At 39.4% G+C, this 20,778-nt stretch overlaps 1 protein-coding gene and 1 long non-coding RNA gene across 2 annotated transcripts; one reads left to right on the top strand and one right to left on the bottom strand.

The window, feature by feature from the left end:
• The first annotated feature begins 1,431 nt into the window (after positions 1-1,431).
• LOC122026298 (organic cation/carnitine transporter 3-like) lies at positions 1,432-3,125 on the top strand. Its single transcript, XM_042584968.1, has one exon. The coding sequence runs from the start codon at positions 1,506-1,508 to the stop codon at positions 2,976-2,978; it is 1,473 nt and encodes a 490-aa protein (XP_042440902.1). The 5' UTR covers positions 1,432-1,505; the 3' UTR covers positions 2,979-3,125.
• Positions 3,126-8,134: 5,009 nt separating this feature from the next.
• Positions 8,135-9,140, bottom strand: LOC122026149. Its single transcript, XR_006124036.1, has 3 exons — positions 8,644-9,140; positions 8,444-8,539; positions 8,135-8,194 (listed from the first exon to the last, which is right to left on the bottom strand). It is a non-coding gene; the product is annotated as an uncharacterized LOC122026149 (long non-coding RNA).
• Between the last annotated feature and the right edge of the window lie 11,638 nt (positions 9,141-20,778).

The raw sequence follows: 20,778 nt of genomic DNA on the forward strand, positions 1-20,778 counted from the left end.
AACCTCTCGTTCAACAGCTTCCTACTTAGTCTCCTAATTTGATAGTTCAAAAACTCTCTGCTCAGATTCCTACTCGGCAACTTAACAACTCATTCAACTTAGCAGTTCAGCCTTCCTAGATAGTTCGACCTTTCAAGATAGCTTGGCCTTCCAAGGTAGCCCAACTTTCCCTGATAATTTGACCTTCCTAAATAGTACGACCTTCTCTGACAACTCAACCTTCCTAGCCAGTTTGGCCTTCCTCACAACTCAGCCTTCGTATGGTCGGTCCTAGCTAGACCCGACCATGAGTCAGGTCTTAACCAGACCTGACCTAGGCTCGTAACCGGATCAACGGGCAAATTATCTGTTGACTCATGTCACGGGCCGAAACCTTAACCAGCCCGACCCTCCCAAACACACTTTTAACCGCTAACCAATAATTTGATGGGATTTTTTTTTGTTAAAAATATTTTATTGAGGATAGGATTCAAACCCACATCTTCTATATGCCCACATCTCCTCTATGAAAGTCAAGCAACTTAATCATTCAAACTATAATTATTATAATTACCATATGTCATTTAGTTTAGGAATATTTAACTAATATTTTTCTTTATAAATTTGATACCAAAAAGAATAAATATTATGAAAACAAAAAATGAATTATGCGTTAAGAGAATCCTATTTATTATGTGGATTTTGATTTTCCTATATCCTAAGGAATACATATGTAACTTAAATAACTATGCTAATTTTTTTATATGAATTTCTAATTTTGAATTTTAATATAATTATTTTGAATCATGATAAACTGCGACACCGTGAACAGATAATTCTAAACCGTTAACCATAATTATTTTAAATGGCCCATCAACCGTGAAATCGATAATTCTGAACCCTCAATTGCGAACTGCTTAACTTTGGCCTTTCTCACAATTCAGCCATCCTATGGTTGGTCCTAGCAGCTTAACTTTTCTAGACAGTTCAATCAAATCAAATAGCTCGACTTGCTTTTCTGCTCGAGCTACCTAGCCTAGTCTGGTAGCAAACTAAACTCATCTCGACAAACCAAAAAAGTCTAAATTTTAAATTTAAATAATATTTTTATTTATCTTTGATAATAAACTTAAATAAGTAAGCTTGTTCAACACTTTTTTCGAAACTGATCTTTTTCCACTTTTCAACCCTTTTCCATAATCTATCCGACCACAATGGTAAACAAAGCATTAAAGTAAAATTCTCTACAGGCTATTCCGCTATTGAGAGATACATAACTCGTCTAGATGGCTGTGGACGGAATTCTCGTGATACGCGCGTTGTTAAATTTAAGAACCGCTATTTATTGATCATAACCCATGAAACGAATGAAAACTCTTTCAATTCGATACTTTTTTTTTTGTAATCTAAAATAATTCTTAAAATTAGATAATTGTGGCCTATTTATTAATTCGACTCCATATCAACTTTCCTCGTGCTCATCTTGCGCTTCCTCCCCCATCGTACCGCCATCGTGAAACAGTACTATGGTCAACTCTGAGCCACTTCTTCCCATCAACTCCGTCGAGATCCAAAACGGAGATCTAAAAGAGCCGCCTATGCCTTTCTCCTCTGATGACCTCGATGACAGCAGCGGCAACCTCGTATCCCAGTTCATCCACTTGCTTTTCGTCTTCCTCGCGTGGACCTTCGACGCGCAGCTATCCTTCGTCAACATCTTCTCCGATGCAGACCCTGCATGGCACTGCACCAGCGGGGATAGCAGTGGCGCCTCCTCCTGCTTTTCTGCGTCCACCCCGTGCGGCCTCCCTCCCGGGTCGTGGGCATGGGACTTCCCCGCGCACGCATCGATGATCTCCGAGTGGGCCCTTGAGTGCGCGAGTCCGACCGTCGTGGGCCTTCCCGCCTCGGCCTTCTTCGCCGGAAGCCTCGCCGGGGGCATCCTCCTCGCCACGCTCTCTGACTCTGCGCTCGGCCGCAAGAATATGCTTTTACTATCCTGCCTGACTATGTCACTCACCGGCATCCTCACCGCGCTCGCCCCCGACGTGTGGACCTATTCTGCGCTCAGATTCCTCTGCGGCTTTGGCAGGTCCACCGTCTGTACCACCGCGCTAATCCTCCTTTCGGAGACTGTCTCCGGTCGGTGGCGCGACAAGGTCAGCATCGTCGGTTTCTTGTTTTTCACTTTGGGCTTCCTGTCTTTGCCGGCGATCGCCTACGTCAACCTCGCGTCATCTTGGAGGACGCTCTACTTGTGGACCTCTGTTCCTTGCGCTTGTTACTCTGTTTTACTTTGCTTCTTCATCGACGAATCCCCGCGATGGCTCTCGGTGCAGGGCGCCAACAAAATCGATGCCGATGCGAGCAAGAGCAGGTCAAACTTCTCGACGATCAAAATCATTTGGGATAGAAAATGGGCCTCCCAGCGGCTGATCGCGTCGATGATCGCCGGCTTTGGAATCGGCATGGTGTACACCGGCATGCCTCTGAACGCCGGCAACCTGGGGACGGACATCTATCTGAGCACCGCGCTCAACGCGGTGGCGGAGGTGCCCTCCGCGTTGGCCGCTTTGGTCATCGTCGGAGTAACCGACCGGCGGCTGTCGGTGCTAGGGTTCACGGCGGCGTGCGGAGCATTGAACATAGCGTGCGTGTTCTTGGAGACGAAGGCGTGGCGGATGGCCGCGGAGGTGGCGTCCTTCTTCAGCGTGTGCACGGCGTTCGACGTGCTGCTGATCTACTGCGTGGAGCTGTTCCCAACTTGCGTGAGGGGGTCGGCGATATCGTTGATCAGGCTGGCGATCGTCCTCGGCGGTGCGATCGCGCCGATGCTGGTGGCGGTGGGGAGAAGGTTGAGCTTCGTGTCGTTCGGTGTGTTCGGGGTGGTGATCGTGTTCTGTGGGATGGCGACGGTTTGCTTGCCGGAGACGAAAGGAAGAAGCATCCGGGACACCATGGAGGAGGAGGAGGAGGAAGGAGGAGATTGCAGAAAATAAATCGTACATACTGTTGCAATTTACTATTTTGGTCTCTTTTATCGACATAGCATTTAAATGTGCGTGGCCTGGGTTTTGTGCTACTAAAATACAATAAAGACAGCATATATACCCACGGTCCACCCACTATACTATTGCCAGAATGGAACTGCAGACCTAAAAAATAGATTTAAATATTTAATATGACTAAATAAAGTATTTATATTACGATAAAAAAAAAAGTATCTATTGAAACGAATATAATTACGATAACTAAATAAAACGTATTAATTAAATTTTTATCAAAGTAGCACATCCTATAACTAAATAAGTATATCATAATATTATGGTTGATTATATTTTTATTGAAGTCGAAAAGATTTACATGCGCCTTTTAATAGATTAAATAAGCTATATGCAGGCATTCAATTTTTTTTATTAAAAATAAAAACACTTAATTTAAAAGATAACCAGTAGGCTTCGATTGCGTGCCTGAGGCCGGACACATTGTCAGCGGAGGATTACAAAACGTGTATTTGCTCAGTTATATAAAGCTAAAAAAGTATCACTAGCCTTAGTATTCGCACAATTTCATGATTCTCGTGCGATAATGCGTACTGACATCTCTCTTTGTAGCAAACTTTCTCCTCATCCCACTTGAGCCTAGCGCCCATCAGTCCGGAAGTCCTCTGCAGAAGAATCATCCTTCTGCCTGCTAATAGCGCGCGGAGGAAGATCAGAGCCCTTTCGCTCCCCACAATCATTGTATTGTGGCTTGCTTTAATGAATCAACGTGTTGATGGCCTTTGGTAGTGAGTATAGTCATCTTTTACTAATTTACTTTAATAAATTAAGTTTTCTCGTGACATGTAGTAGTTAGTGCATATGATATTGTCAACTTAAAGTATAGGATTCAAATCTCAACGAAATCGAAATAAATATTTTTCTCATACGTAATCATTATTCCAAGGAGAAGTATTCATCTTTTCTCACTATTCCAAGAGCAAATAATAATCCATGATTTATCTTCTTTGTGTTGATCCTGAAACAAATTGACTAGAACATTAGAGATGAGCACAGTCATCTTTTACTAACTTGCTTTAACAAATCAATATCCATCTCAAAGAACCGAAGAAGAATTACATTGGTTGGCCAATTAGTTCATAACAATATTCCTCAAATAAATTTATTTAAGTTTATTTGATTTATAAAATTTTCAAATAGATTATTCATATATATCAAATTAATAAATCTATATAATAAAAAATAATTATGCTCACAATGTCTCATAGTTAGGTAAGCAAGGATAAATTATAGAGTTAATATATAATCCACAACCAAATAACTAGAGAATTGAAGTTTTTTTTTTTTATATGGCCATCGAAAATTGAACTTTCACCCATTGTAATAAGAAAAATCTGCATAATAAAAAAGGATTTCAATTGTAAATCACGATGGAATTTGTTTCCCGAAGGATAAAAAATTTGGAAAAAATGAATAAATTCATATACAGAGAATAAACTTTCTTTGAATTTTTACCATTTTAATTTGCATCTATTCATTTTCCACGAGTTTCTATTCAAACTTCCTAAGGAACACCTTTTAAGATTTCATGTGTCACATCTTAAGTTTGCAATTAAAATATTCCTTACTTAAAATATTCATTTTATTTTTTAATTATTGTATAAATATCTCACATTAAAACGGTGATTATATTGTGTTCGGCATCTGTTCCACATCACTTATAATCCGTCCCGCGGCGGGCGGCGGGCGGCGGGCGGCGGGCGGCGGCGGGCGGCGGCGGCTGCTGTAGCGGTGGCAGTGGCCACGGGCAGCTAATGGCTACAGCAGCAATTGATTATTATAAAAAATGGATTAAAAATATATTTAACATATAAAGTCAGAGGGTGTAATGCAATCCAAATTATATGTCATTAATTTTATAATTTAGATTATAAAAGTTATTATCTTTTTTAATTTAGATTATATTATATTACAGATTTAAAATTATACTAAACCAAGTAATTAATTTTATAATATAATCTTACTATATTATAAAATTGATTACCTCTCACTAAATGTAACCTTGTGTTACAGAACTCACTCGTGCAGGCTTGTCATTTTCTTTTACCCTTACATACTTGTGCAGTTAATTGTTACTATAAATATGTCTAAGGTCAATTTCTAATGGATATGAAATATCTCACTGGTTATATCAATCCCTTTTTGTATGCGTGATTATTTTTGGATGAAACCTTTTGATCTTCCCTTCCAAATAGTGAGAGAACACCCTAGAGGGGTCGTCTAAGTGATGATTTTACTTTTTATTGTCCATGATTCGAGGATAAAGGTGTGTCATGTCACATAATGATTAGAGGGTAAAAGTAATGATAACAAAGATAGCAGTTCAAGATAATAATCATAAGATTTATAAATCAAGAATTGAATTCAATTATTGATAGTTTACTATATTTGGATTACAATCATAAATATATTTATCATTATTTTTATATTTATTATTACTATAGATATCATAATATATTACCATATTTATCATAATAGTTTTTCCATATTTTATTTAACTATCTGGATAAATAAACCTGTTACCTATGACAATAATCAATAACAAAGTAATTATTTCTTTTCTCTCTTTTTGTTTATTTCTTCTGTTTGTCTTTTCTAAAACCGCCTGCCATCATGTTTCTTTCATAATTTCTCTAATTTTCTACTGTTTGCTTTTTCTATTGACGTTTCTCTTTTGTTCTAATTTTGTTCTAATTTTCATATAATCATCTGTCGCCACGTTTCTCTTCTCTCTTTCTGATTCAAGCTTTGCTCCTTCTCTTTCTTCCATCACCCACGAAGTCGCCCAAGCAAATCTCTCCAATAGCAAACAGCAAGTACGAGGAGCCAACAACAAGTTTGAGTTCTCCCTAACAACAAATCTCTCATTCCTTCCTCTATTCCAACCAGCTGCTACCACATCCAAGGGACAAAAGAGCTGCACCCTTTGTTATCCCTCTGTCGATGGCGTCCTTCTTGTGTCGTTGGCAGTCCTCTTTGTTGCTGGCATAACTTCTGTCGCCACTATCTTTTCTGTCCTATCACTGTGATGTGCATAGATTATATATATTATTTTGTATTATTTAACGCACATCTTTTTATATTCATTGTCTACTATCTATGCTTTTATACCCTTTATCATATTAATTTCAGCATAATTACTATTTTACATCAAAAGATCTGCTCGGTATCTGTTTTCATTTTCAGGAGTAGTTTAGAGTGAAAAAGGATTCAAAAGACACAAAAAAAGATCATTTGAAGAAGACTATGATCTATCCATGTCTCCCCTGTGGCGAGAAAAGTAAAGGATTAGAGTGTCTAAGTCTCGGGGAACAAGCAACAACAAACTTCCAAAGTCAAATTGGACCTGGCCATGCCCAGAGACATATCCAGGAGAAGCTCCAGGAGTGTGGCCATGCTTAAAGGCACGACCAAGGAATCACAAAAGACACTGGTTATGTCAAATGTTCGTCCAAGAAGGAGAATTAGCACATAAACGATTCAAGTCGTGCCAAATAGCATGGCTAAGAGCCAACCCATGCAATTTTTAGAGCAGAAATGAACTTGGTGTCACGCCCCAGAGGAGTCCCTGTCCGAAGAAATTTTGACAGCACCTCCCCTGTACGGGTGACAATCTGAAGCATTTCTACAGGCATAATATACATCAACCACAGGCGGCTGGAATATACACACAACCACACAGTTATATATATATATATATATATCATCAGCCTACACGGCTGAAACAAAACCAATACAGCGGATAAACATAAAATACAAGCCCATACAAAACCAAATAAAACACTGCTAGCCGGCTAGGCTTACACCACACAACCAAAACCATACTCCGAACACAAAACCGGAACACAAAGCTAAGTACACAAATACATATACCAAAAATAACAATAAACAAAGGCAGAGACAGGTCTTCTGATGTGACGTGGGGACCGGCAGTCAGGATACTCCAAGCGTCTCCATAAATAACCTAGTACCTGAAAAAGATAGTGTTCACGGGGGTGAGTTCAACAACTCAGCAGATACCTAGTTGACATGTATAGTAAACTATAACAAATAGTAATAACTATGGAGTACAGTCTCCTGAACAAAAGAAGGTGATGCATAATAGAAAAGGCTGAAGAGTACTATACTCACCAGGGCCACCTATCAGAGTAATCAGGTCGTCAGACCGGAAGTATCATAAATCCTGTATGCATGTCAAACATATGCATCCATCCAAATGCAGCATATAAGTGCAGCAAACACAAGCAGTAAATGCATAAATGTGTATGATGCCAATGATACGTCCTGGTCACCCCTAACGCCAGTCAGTCATCTCACACACAATGGTGAGACCGAGTGGGTAGGGCTGTGACAACCGCGCACTCTACCATCACCATACCTGATGAGTGAGTGAGTGGACGGGATGCTGTCGGAGTACTCCTGTCCTCTGACCCCAAATCATAAATGGGGGAGCTCAATGCTCTCATCTCCCGGTATACGATAACGGGGAGGTATCTCTGCCGGCTACCACGCTGAGTCACATGACCAACAGAGCCAAACAGAGTCCACCGTCTGCCGGCAAACAGAGCAGAACTGTCTGTCGGCTACCACGCTGAGCCCTCAGACCAACGGAGCCAAACAGCAGAACCGCCACACACCTGCCTGATATACCACTAATCCATGAGTGGTGGTGTGTGCAGTATATGTAACTGGCGACGTGCTCTACCATAGTGGAGCCGACAATCGCGCAACATGCAATCATGATGCATGACACTAAGCATAGCAATAAATTGATCAGCATAACCATATCCATATATATAACATGAGTATCGTAGTATCGATGGTCAAATACGAAGAACTAAAGTACACAGGTCAAATAGGATATCAAAAACCTAAGTCCTGAACATAACAAGCATGGTATGTCACTACCTCACTGAATATATATATAATCATATGGATACTAGCATAAAATGCATAACAGGTGAGCAAACAAGCATGTAACGAGTATCCGGTAGTGACGTACCGAAATAAGGACGAACATAATTATTACTAAAGGCTATAACCTACTAGACATATCAACAAGACATATCAAAAAGATAAGTCAAGGTACCCGCCTCCGATATAGATCGAATCGAACCAATCCGATGTCGAGACGCCCGTCTCAAATCACAGTCCTGTAACAACACGATATACAGATTTAGCTAATTACATATTAAATAAATTAGATAAATCAAATTCCCAAGAAGCTAACCTAAATCCAAATCCAATTTTAAACCTTAAATTGGATCATCAACTCCTCAATCATTTCATAACTAATTCATACAACTTAGAACTTGCAACAATTATAATCCCTCACAACAACGTAATCATATAATCTAGATTACATCATGATCTATAACTAAAATCAAAACCCTATTCCTTACCTCAACACCAAAGTCTCTTCTGTTGGTCCACAACAGGTGGTTCCTGTCGGAATAAGGGCAGCCGCTGAAACCAAATACACCACCGTCGCAATGAATCTATAATTAGAAACCATAATCCGTAGTTAGCATAACCTTCCACCCAACCCAAGTGCTGCTCACGACAAGACAAGAATCAGAGTACGAAATTTGAAAACCCAAACCTTAAGCCTTCACCTTCAACCCCTCAGCCGGATGCACCTGCTGTTGGCGTCGGAGCTCTATGACCGGCGACTCTGAAGAGGGGCGACACCAGGAACTAGGGCACGACCCAAGAACAAGGAGTCGGCGGTGATCAATAGGGCAGCGCACAAGAACGGGCTGTAGTGGCCGGTGATCGGCACGCGGCTCCGAATGGATGAGGAGGAAGAATCGGCGGAGGAAGATCTCTGTGGCGAGGAGGCGATGAGGCAGAGGGAAAACCGAGAGCACCGGCAAGGGAGGAGAAGCACATCCCTCAGCACGGCTCCGATACCGGAGGAAGAAGTAACCGGCGCCGAGAGAGAAAGACCTAGGGCTCGGTGTGTGGCCGGCGACAGGGCTTTATCCTTGGCTCTCGTCGGCCGGCGAGGATAGATTGGCCGAGAGGAGGAGCCGGCGGTGCTCTCGTGGCGGTTAGGGCAGAAGATCGGGAGAAGAATGTTCGGCGTCGGCGCAAGGTTTCGGCGGGGAAGAAGGAAATAAGAAATAGAAAAGAAAATGTATTTATAAATAACATTTCCTCACTTAAATGGGTAGCCTAAACAGGCTTTTCCCGGGGCCCTATTTTATCCCCGTAAACTCGTCCATATGAGCTCCGAAAAATTCCCAAAAAATTTCCAAAAATTCTGGAAAAATCCCTTATCATTATTCGCTAATTTTCAGTATTTTACACTTGGTCGTACCTTGAGGTATGACCATGCCTCCAAAAGTCAGGAAAATATAGGTTTAAAAATCAGGTTATGCCAAATGGCATGGTCCAGAAGGCCTAAACAGATCAAGCTCTACTCTGGCTGTGTGATTTGGCACGGCTAGAAGCCAGAGATGGTTCTGGCCGTGCCAAATGGCACAACCAAGTGCCTAGAGCCAAAACCAACTTGGCTCTGGTCGTGTCAAATGGCACGTCCAGACAGTAAGAGAATGGCTTGACCCGTGCCAAATGGCACAGGTTGTGCCCCTGGGCACGTCTACCCCGTTCCCTTATCTCTATATAAGGGTCACTTCATCCCCTTTGCAAGGAAGGAAGTTCCAAGGAGGGAGGAGACCCTTTAGGTTGAATCTTTGCACCAGGAGTCGTCATCTAGATGATTCGAGGTTTCTCTACTACTCCATCCTCGTTGACACTCCAAGATCTGCATCCAAGAGCTTCACTCAACATCAAAGGTTAAGCTTCTTCTCCCCTTCCTTTAGGGTTTTAAAGTTTCTATTATTTTGAGTTATTGGATTGTATTTGTTCCTATTATGAAGTAGATCTGCATTGTTCTAGGACTTAAGTAGTAATTATAATGTATGGATGATGTAAAACTCTATAGAATTACCAATTTCCTTATTTGATGAAACTTGTATGTCACTTGTTCTGTTTGATGAAATGCTTGCAAGAATGCTTTCTCTGTAGATCTGAATTTATTTATCTAGATTGTATTTTTTGTATGCATAGATCCAATTTATGTACTAAATACATTATTGTGTATCTAGATCTAAGCGTGAATATATAATTTCATTGAATACATACATAGATTGTTACCTCTTTTGAGTGTATGATCCGATATAGCTTGACATGACTTTAGGATGTCTATTTAACGTTGAGTATCTAAGGTAACTATGCTTCTATATGGAACATAACTTCCTAAGGGAGAACAATTTTATGTATGGATGAGTCTTTCACTTGACATAATGGGGTTTCCCTAATCATATGCTATGCAAGTGACATACGTAATCTAGAGATATAAACCAAGGGGAGACCTTGTGACAAGAGGTAATCTACTGAAAACCTAAACTCTCTAAGTTACTTCTTCACTTGATATCATACTTGGTTACTGGCAGAGAAAGCATCCCGATACACTATCGTGGGGGTGTTATTCGGTAGTAATGCAGACCATCCTGCAAATATAGAAGTGGAGAACTAGGATTGGGTAAATTCATAGCATAACATTTGTCATTACAATGAAACCGAAGGCCTAGAACATTTTTTTGAATTAAGGGCTTCCTCAATTATCTTTCTTTTATGTTCATATTTTAGTTGATAACCTCAAATCAAACAATTATCAATTCTATTTAGCTGAATTCAAAGTGCAAAACCAATTAGAATTTGATCCTCAATCTTCATAGGATTGACTTATATAAATTTTATTACTCGATGACATCCATGTGCTTGCGGTATCACATCACATTGCCGAATCTTATATTGCTGCTGACGAAAGGAAGAAGCTCTCCTTGTTTCAGCCGCCCCCCTTTGCTGTCGCTGACCATTGTCTTCCTCTCTTCTTAGCAGCAAGCAACTTTCAATCCCTTCTCCATCTTCCTCCTTCTTGTTTTCCAGCAATAGGGCCAACATCAGAGCATCTCCTTCATGGTGTCGACCAAGTTTATTAATTATAGGAGATTTATTTTTGGATTTCTTTGGGACTTTTTCTAGATTTCTTTGTATCAGCAGTATGAGGAGTGAACTTCTCCCAGCAAGTCTCCAACAATGTAAGTCGCACCACATATTTGTTCTAACATTCTTTTATCAGAAAATCTTCATCTATGGGACGATATCTTGATTCTAGAGCAACTCATCATGTTACGCTAGACCATCACATCATTACATAAATCTTACCCTACTGTGGCTCAGATAATGACGGGTAGGCGATGGCTCAAGTTTGCATATTGCTAACTATGGTAACACACATTTTTAGTCATCTAATCAAACTTTTCACATGCGCAATATTTATCATATTCCGTGTATTACTATAAATATACTTTCTACACGTCAATTTAGTTATGATAACAATGTCTTCTTTGAATTTCATCTAGATCATTGTCTTGTAAAAGATAGAACGACATGTGTTATGTTACTTCATGCCAATATTAAAAATGGTCTGTACCATCTTCAATGTCCTTCCTTTAAAGCTTTTATTGGTGAACGTACTAATAAACTAGTTTGACATACTCGTCTTGGTCATCCTTCTCTTCGTATAATTCAAAGAATCATAAGTTAATTTGGTTTACCTACTTCATATACCTCATCACCTCAGTTATTTAAGGCATGCTTGGAAGTCAATAGTCACAAGTTACGTTTTTCTCCATCTAATCATATTTCTAATTTTTCACTTGAAATAATTCATTCTGATATTTAGGGTATTGTGCCTATCTTATCCAATCAAGATTTTCTATATTATGTCACTTTCATTAATCATTTTAGCAAATTTACTTGGCTCTATCCTATGAAACAAAAGTTTGATTTACTTGACATATTTTTTCATTCTCAAAACTAAGTTGAACATTATTTTGGTCGCAAAATACTTGCTTTTTATTCTAATTAGGGAGGTGAGTATCAAGCTCTTCATCACCATCTTACTTCTTGTGGAATTGTTCATCGAGTCTCTTGTCCCTACACTCCTGAAAAAATAGTTTTGCAGAGGTAAAGTATCTACATATAGTGGAAACATCCTTAGCTCTTCTTAATCAAGCATCGATTTCTTCTAAATTTTGGGATGAAGCAGTTAGCACTATAATTTACCTAATAAATCACCCTTCAACTCCATTGCATGATCAAAAGTACCCACTAGAGAAGATTTATAATTGAACTCCCGACTACTTTTCTTTGAGTCTTTGGTTGCACATGTTATCCATGGTTACATCCCCACTCTAAACATAAGTTAGACTCTCATTCACAGCAGTGTGTTTTCCTGGGATAGAGCAATAGTCTGTAAATACCTCGGGTAAGTTTTGATGCAATCAACAAGGTTAAGTTAGGTCTTGTTATATTTAATCCTTGTGTCTAAGTGTGTAGGAACTTAGGAACATAAGAAGTCAAGCGAAAGATGAAGTGAATGAGAAGGATGGCACAGGAAGCGAGTTGATAGGCTCGGTGCATCTGAGGGATGAGAAGATACGGAAGAATACGCCAGTGGAGCAAGAAAGACACACACGGCACTTCCGAGGGACGAGAAACCAGAGCGGAAGACTACTCAAAGGGAGAAGGCCGAAGTTGGGTTCGGGTGAGCTCAACTTTGGATGGGCCAGAAATCACCCAAGTAACCGGAGCTGAAGCCGGACAAGTAAACATAAGGTTGAATTGTCTAGGTGCTCGGACAAGGTCCAAGCGCTCGGACCACCCTGGCACAGCAGGGGCACCTTGTTGAAGAGACGTTACTACGGATAACATTCAGGTCCATGTCAATGACACTCCAAGCGCCCAGACCAGTCTAGGTACCCAAGCAGGGATAAAATGTTATCCCCAAACCATTGCGAAGTAGATATACTTGCACCACTGGAGGTGCCCAAATAGGGTCCAAGCGTCCGGGAGTGTCACATCATCAAAACGACTATCTCAACCAGTGGGCTATAAATAGAGTCATGGTCCTAGGAGTTCAAGACATCATACTTTCTTTTAACTTGTAAGGGACTTCTCTGCGACTAAGAAAGGAGACTTCTAATGAGCTCAATTCTTCCTTGGATTAGCAACCACCCAAGTTGCAAACCAAGTAAATTTCTTGTGTTCCTTACTTTATTTTTATGCTATTATTATTTGTTTAACTAACGTGTGTTCATTGATAAGCTGAAAAGCAATGGAAGATTTAAATTCTAACTTACAGGTAATTCACTCCCCCTCTTTCCAGTCACACCAGGACCAACTGTTGGTCCCTTGTGGTCTGCAAGAGGGGGTGAATTGCCCTGTATAATATAAAACAAACAAAACACCTTTCTTGACTTTTCAAACTAAATTAAGACACACTTGTTTTATAGTAAACTAATTAACAAGAAAGAAAGTAGAGATAGATCATTTACTTGGTCTGCAATAAGAAAATTACTAGTCTAAGACATTGAAAGCACACTATCAAATCTCCTAGTGAAGAAGCCTCTTACAGCAGTTTAAGTATGAGATCACAAAGAAGAACAAAAGAGAAGATTGTTTACAAGTGTTGTATTGACTACTAAGATCAAGGAAGTATTTATAGCCTTACTCTGGGTGCTTGGAAGGGTTCCAGATGCCTGGGTATGGATAAAACTTTATCCATGATGCAACAAATCGCAACAACTCAATTTAGATAAATTTCTTTGGTCTGTGTGTTTGGAACATCTTTGAGCTTCCTAACCGCCTTCGCTTGGGTGATTTCGGCCATCCAGAATAGGACTCACCCGAACCCATTTTTCAGCCTTCTCGAGCAACCTTCCGCTTGGCTTCTCGTCCCTCGGAAACACCCCACGCCTCCTTCTTGTTCGGCAGCGTACTCTTCCTGAGCGTCTCTTACATTGGACGCACCAAACCCGTCGACTCTCTCCTGTGTCATCCCTCTTGTTAACTGCGACTTTTGCTCAACTTCCTATGCTCTTAAGTTCCTGCACACTTAGACACAAGACATCAAAAGACAATAGGACCTAACTTTGATTTGGTTAATCACATCAAAACTATCACGGGGTACTAACAATCTTTCTCTTTTTTTATGTGAGTAATCCAAGTTAAGTTAGGATCAACAAAAAACAAATAACAGTAAGGTAATAAGTATAAATTTTGTAATTTAAAAAAAAAATGCAAAAATAAAGATGTACCCTCTACCTAGACTTAACCTCTAAGTCTCCCCTTTTGATCACATTAAAAATAGGGATATACTATGAAAATAACTTAAAGTAAATTTAAAACAGAGTTTAAGTGATAAAAATACAATGATCATCATCTAGAAAATCATAAACTTTAATTTTCAAAAATTTAGATTTTTACAATTTATAAACTATTTTTGGAAAAATTAATTTTAAAAAATATTTTTAATCATGGGAAAATTATGAAAAATTTTATAATGGTTAAACAACCATATCATAAACAATATATAAAATTTTTAAGAAAAATTAAAATTAATTTATGCAATAATAAATTATTTTCTATATAAAGACATATTTTCTTTAAAAATTGTTTAAAATTAGTTTCTGAGCTTAAAAAATCATGAAAAAATTTTCTAAGAATGTAATGGAGCAAGTATTTTTATTAAAAAAATGAATTTTCAACATTTCAATATTTGAGAATTTTTAATGTTAAAAACTAGCATTTGGATAAATAATTCATAGAAAATTCAATAACAGAAAAAAATTTAAAATATTTCCTTAGATAGAGAATATGATAAATGTTGACAGATAAATAAATTTTGTAAAAAATAGCACTGCAAAATATTTTTAAATTGAAGATTATGATTTTTGTTAAAAAATTCATAAAAATTAATATAATGGAAAAAATATTGAAAGTTTTTCTACAGTAAGAAATGAAATCATCTTTTTCTAAAAAATCAATGTCTAATTAATTTTGAATAGAAATTATATAAAACAAATTATTTAGATAATTCTAATAAAGTATCAAATATTAAATCAATTCAAAAGTACGACATGCATAAAAATTTAATTTAAGTATAATTTTGAAACCCAATATAGGTTCCTTCCTATCGGATTAATCAAAAATTTTCTCATAATATACTTTTATGATATTCTTCTAATTTGACCTTTATGATATCTAAAGTGCCAGTTTAGTCTTTTAAAATTTGAAATAGGTATATTCGAACATGTAGAATTCTTTAAATTTTCTATTTCTGCTTTCAATTTTTCATTTTTCATTTTTAGTTTGTTGAAATCTTCTAATCGACAAGATGTTACTAAAGTTCCTTTTAACTCATTATTTTCTTTTAATAATTTTTTATTAATAAATTTAAATAACTGATCAGGAGGTAGAGACCGTAACTGACTTACCTTGTCAATCTCATTCTTTGAAGCTCCTCTATAGTACTGCTTCCTTCTGACATTGCTCCCCCTTCATTGATACTCTCGATGCTCATTTCAGATGAGCTTGCTTTGTCGTCTTCTTCTTGGTGACTTACCATCAGCACAAGCCTAGCGTGGGCTTCGATCACTAATTCTGATGACTTTTCTTACCACGTCACCTTTAGGTTTCTATGCTTTGTCTGGGTCGACTTCTTGTCCTTTTACTTGTTCTTTAATTTTAGGAAGTTGTCCTTGACGTGTCCTTCTTCATTGCATTGATAGCATCGTACTTTTCTTCTCCTTTTCTTGGCCTGCTCTTGATTGAAATTATTAGCTTTAATTTTTATTTGAATTTCCTTACCAAAAATGTCATCATCAAGGTATGTCTCGGAATCCAGTTCATCCATTTTTACCTTTAAGGCAATGTTGTGCTTGGGTTCCTTCTTCAGATCTGCACATCTAGTTTCATGTACTTTAAATGTAGAAAATAATTCCTCTAAAGTACTTACCTTTAGGTCCCTAGAGATATAATATGCATTTACTAGGGTTGACCATTCAGATGTTCTAGGGAAAGTGTTAAGTGCATACCTTAGTGAATTTTAGTTGGTTACCTTTTCTCTGAGATTCGTTAGTCTGGTGATGAATTCTTTGATCCTCGAGTGGAGGTGTGTGACGGTTTCGCATTCTTCTAATCGGAGGTTGCTGATTTGGTTCTAGAGCAGATCCCATCTCATGAGTTTTGCCTCCAAGGTTCCTTCGTGTAGTTCCAGGAATTTTTCCCAGAGCTCCTTAGCTGACTCATAGGCTTTGACCCAGTTGACTTCTTACGGCGGTAAAATGCTCAGCAGATGAAATTCTACTTTACCATTTGCCACAAAGTTGGCTTGCTCCTTTTTCGTCCATTGATGTTCTTCTTTGTCGTTCCCTTGTTGATCCCCATACTTCATAATTATTAATAATTCAAAATCCATTTTGAAAAATATCTCCATTTTCTTTCTCCAAGTTGTGAACTCCCTCTCGAACTTAGGTGGGTAGATGCTCGATCTAGCCATCGTCTTATGTGCTTCAGCTAGTGGTTAGTCTTTCTAAAACGGTTGGGCTCTGATACCACTTATTGGTCTCTTGCGATTGGTATGAGAGAGGTGAATTGCCTTACACAATATAAAACAAACAAAATACCTTTCTCAATTTTTCAAACTAAATTAAGACACACTTATTTAATAGTAAACTAATTAACAAGAAAGAAAGTAGAGGCAGATATTTTTTTACTTGGTTTGCAATTAGAAAATTGCTAGTCCAAGATGTTGAAAGCTCACTATCAAATCTCCTTCTGGCAGAGAAGTCTCTTACAGTAGTTTAAGCACCAGATCACAAAATAGAACAGAAGAGAAGATTGTTTACAAGTGTTGTATTGACTACTAAGATCAGAGTTGTATTTATAACCTTACTGCGAGCGCTTGGAAGGGTTTTGGGCGCTTGAGTGTGGATAAAACTTTATCCATAGTGCAGCGGATCGCAACAGCTCAATCTGGATAAATTTCTCTGGTCCGGGCACTTAGAATAGTTCCAAGCGCCCGGACCACCTTCGTACATGGGCGCCTCGCCAAGGCACCCCAGTTGGACCCAACTAGTCTGAGCGCCTAGAACAACTCTAGGCGCTCGGACTGCCTTCAAACAGAGGCACCTTGCCAAGGCGCCTCTGTTGGACCAAACTGGTCCAGGCGCCTGGAGTAGCTCTGGGTGCCATGACTCTAAGTGCCCAGAATAGCTCCGGACGCTCGAACCATACTCAACTTCAGGTTGACTTTCTATCCGAATCTTCTGCTTTGGCTCTGCTCACTTGGGTGATTTTGGCCATCCGAAATAGGGCTCACCTGAAGTCATTTTCTGACCTTCTTGAGCAACCTTCCACTCTGGCTCCTCGTCCCTCAAAAATGTCACGTGCCTCCTTCTCGTCTGACAGCGTACTCTTCCGTAGCGTCTTGTGCCTCAGATGCATTGAGCCCTTCGACTCTCTCCCATGTCGTCCTTCTCATTAGCTGTGTCTTTTGCTTGACTTCATGTGCTCCTAAGTTCCTCTCACACTTAGATACAATGCATCAAAATACAATATGACCTATTTTTGATTTGGTTGATCACATCAAAACTACCATGGGGTACTTACACCAATAAGTGGTATCAGAGCTAAACCACCTCAGAAGGACTAACTATCGACTGAAGTAACACGAAGATGGCCGAAGCGAATATTCACCTGCCAAAGTTTGAGGGAGATTCACCACATAGAAGAAAAGAACGGAGGTATTTTTTTAAGACTTTAAACTTTTGTTAACTATCAAATATGGATTTGTAGCACCAAAAGATTAGCACGACGATAAAATAAGAAGAACATCTTTGGAGCAAGAAGGAACAAATTGACTTCATAACAAACGATAAAGCAGAATTCCATCTGCTGAGCATTCTACCACCAAAAAAGTCAGTAGGATCAGAGCCTACGAGTCAGCTAAAGAACTCTGAGAGAAGTTCTTGGAATTGCACAAAGGGGCCTTGAAGGCTAAACTTGCAAGTAAAAATTTATTTCAGAACCAACTCAACAACCTCTGGATGGAAAAATAAGGAATAGCCATTCATCTACACTCGAGATTCAAGGAGCTTATTACTAGACTCACAAATCTCAAAAAAATAGCAACAAACCGAGATACACTAAGGTATGCTTTAAATACTTTTCCAAGAACACTTGAGTGGACGTCGATAGTAGACTCTTTCTACATTTCCAAAGACCTCGAGGTAAGCACATTAGAAAATTTATTTTTAACTTTTGAATTACGCCAATCAGATGTGCAGGTTTAAAAAGGGAAAAGGAGTCAATTCAAAACTTAGCACTGAAAGATAACTAGAAAGACAACCAAGATTCTAACACATCACTCGACGAAGACGAATTAGCCTTTATGGTAAGGAAGTATTATAAGTTCCTTAAGATTAACAAGTTTAACAAGTTGCAGGTTAAGAAGCTTCTACAAAGCAAACAAAAAGTTCAATACTATAACAATCAAGAAGAATGATACATTAAAGACAATTGCCTGAAATTGAAGACCAAAGAAAAAGATAAGGACAAAGTGTAAGTACCCTATGTTATTTTTTATGTAATCAGCCAAGTCAAGTTAGGTCCTATTATGTTTTGATCTTTGTGTCTAAGTGTGCAAGAACTTAGGAGCACAAGAAGTTAAGCAAAAGACACAGCTAGCGAGAAGGATGGCATAGGAAAGAGTCGACAAAGTCAGTGTGTCCGAGGGATAAGATGCTGTGGAAGAGTATGCTAGCCAACGAGAAGGGTGCGCACAACATTTTCAAGGGACAAGAAGCCAGAGTGGAAGATTGCTTGAGGAGAAGGCTAGAAGATGTATTCGGATGAGCCTAATTTAGTTTAGCGGAGATCACCCAAGCGACCGAAGAAGGTGCCAGACCAGTCAATTAAAGCCGACTGATCCGAGTGCCCGAACATGGACTATCTGGGTGCCCGAACATGGTTTGAGTGCTCTAACCACCAGGTTACTTGAAAGGGCACGTCGACGCTGTGGATTAACTTTTGGGTCCACATCAGTAACAGTCCGGGTGCTCGGAGAGGGTCCGGATGCCCAGAGATGGATAAAACCTTATCACTTGGTCATTGCGTAGCCGTCACATGGAGATAGAGTTTTTCCACGCTAGGGGCGCCTGGAGCGGGTTTAGGTTCTAGGATCATGCCACGTTAGCAAACAGTCATATTTGACCAATGGGATATAAATAGAGCCCTGATCTTCTCCATTTCGAATAACACACTTTGTACTTTAAATTTCATTCAAATTTTCATTTCTAAACTTTTGTTCAAGAAGGAGATCTTCATAGTGAGCTAACTTTCCTTGGAGTAGCAATCTTCTAATTACAAACCAAGTAAATTGTTTGTCTCGTACTCTTCTCATTTCTATTATTTCTTTAAGTGTGTAATTGTTTAAAGCCTGATAGTTTGAGAAAGGTATTTATTATTTTTATTGTGTAGGGTAATTTACCCTCCTCTTGTCGACCATAAGGTGTTAGATCAATTTGCGTATCCTAGGTTATGATGTTTGAGCAAAGGTTTAAGTTAGGTTTATTGTTGTATTTGATATGCATTGTGAGTGTGAAGGATATAGATACAACAAGGATAGTCCAAGTGTGATCTTGGCAAAGGAAGAAAGTCCAAGGGTGAGTCTTGGCGGTGTAAGTCCAAGCATGTATTCTTGCTCGAGAAGGCCGAAGCGGAAGGTGAGCCTTATTTCAGTTGGCTGGAATCACCCAAGCAAGCGGAGCCGGAGTGGAAGACTCGGACCGAGGCGACTAGCACTGGAGCAGAGGGCCTGAACCAAAAGTCAACTTGGTTGACTTTAGTGGTCCAGGGGTCCGGAGCCATTTCGGGCGCCCGGAGTTGAATTTTGACCAGGATCTCGTCAAACATGATCTGTTGCGAAGGGGATAAAAGTTTACCCCCTCCCAAGCGCATGCACCCCTTCCAAGCGCCCTGACCAAGGCTATAAATACAGCCTTGGTCCAGAAGCTTCAAATTATCTCAGAAATTGTGTATTCTAACACTTGTGTGCTTCCAGTTGTAGTTTAGCTTCTATTTCTTTGTGTGTCATTACTGTAAGAGGATTCTCCGCCTGAAGGGAGTACTAGTGCGACACTTTCCTTGGATTAATAACCTCCCCGGTTGTAACCAAGTAAAATCTTTGTGCATCTACTTTCTGTTTTATTACTTTTATATTTTTATGCAAGTGTTAGTTTAAGAAGTCCGAGAAGGGTTGGTCTTTATTTTCGCAGAGCTATTCAACCCCCCCCCCCCTTCTAGCTGGCCGACGCAATCCAACAAGTGGTATCAGAACAAGGATGCTTCAGGAGGACTAACCACCGAACGAAGCACCGAACTAATGGCTGGACCGAGCATCTACCCTCCAAAATTCGAAGAGGAATTCGCTACTTGGAAAAAGTGAATGCAGGTGTTTTTCAAAACTAACTTTGAATTACTTCTTATAATGGAATTTGGTTTTGTAGCACCAGAGGGCAAAGAAAAATATCAATGGACAAAAAAGGAGCAGGCCGACTACGTGGCAAACGACAAAGCGGAGTACCATCTGCTGAGTGTTCTTCCACCACAAGAAGTCAACTGAATCGGCAACTACGATTCTGCAAAGGAACTTTGGGAGAAGCTCCTTGAGCTACACGAAGGGACGTCCGAAGCCAAGCTTGCAAGATGGGATCTACTTCGCAACCAGATCACCAACCTACGACTTGGAGAAGACGAAACAACTGCACATCTGCACTCGAGAGTCAAAGAGCTTATCACCAAACTTTCGAATCTCGGAGAA

This window comes from Zingiber officinale, chromosome 10A, assembly GCF_018446385.1.
Source record: "Zingiber officinale cultivar Zhangliang chromosome 10A, Zo_v1.1, whole genome shotgun sequence".
Lineage (NCBI taxonomy): Eukaryota > Viridiplantae > Streptophyta > Magnoliopsida > Zingiberales > Zingiberaceae > Zingiber > Zingiber officinale.

What these genes read in the sequence shown, in the direction of transcription:
- LOC122026298 (XM_042584968.1), top strand. Translation starts at nt 1,506, where the DNA reads ATGGTCAACTCTGAGCCACTTCTTCCCATCAACTCCGTCGAGATCCAA.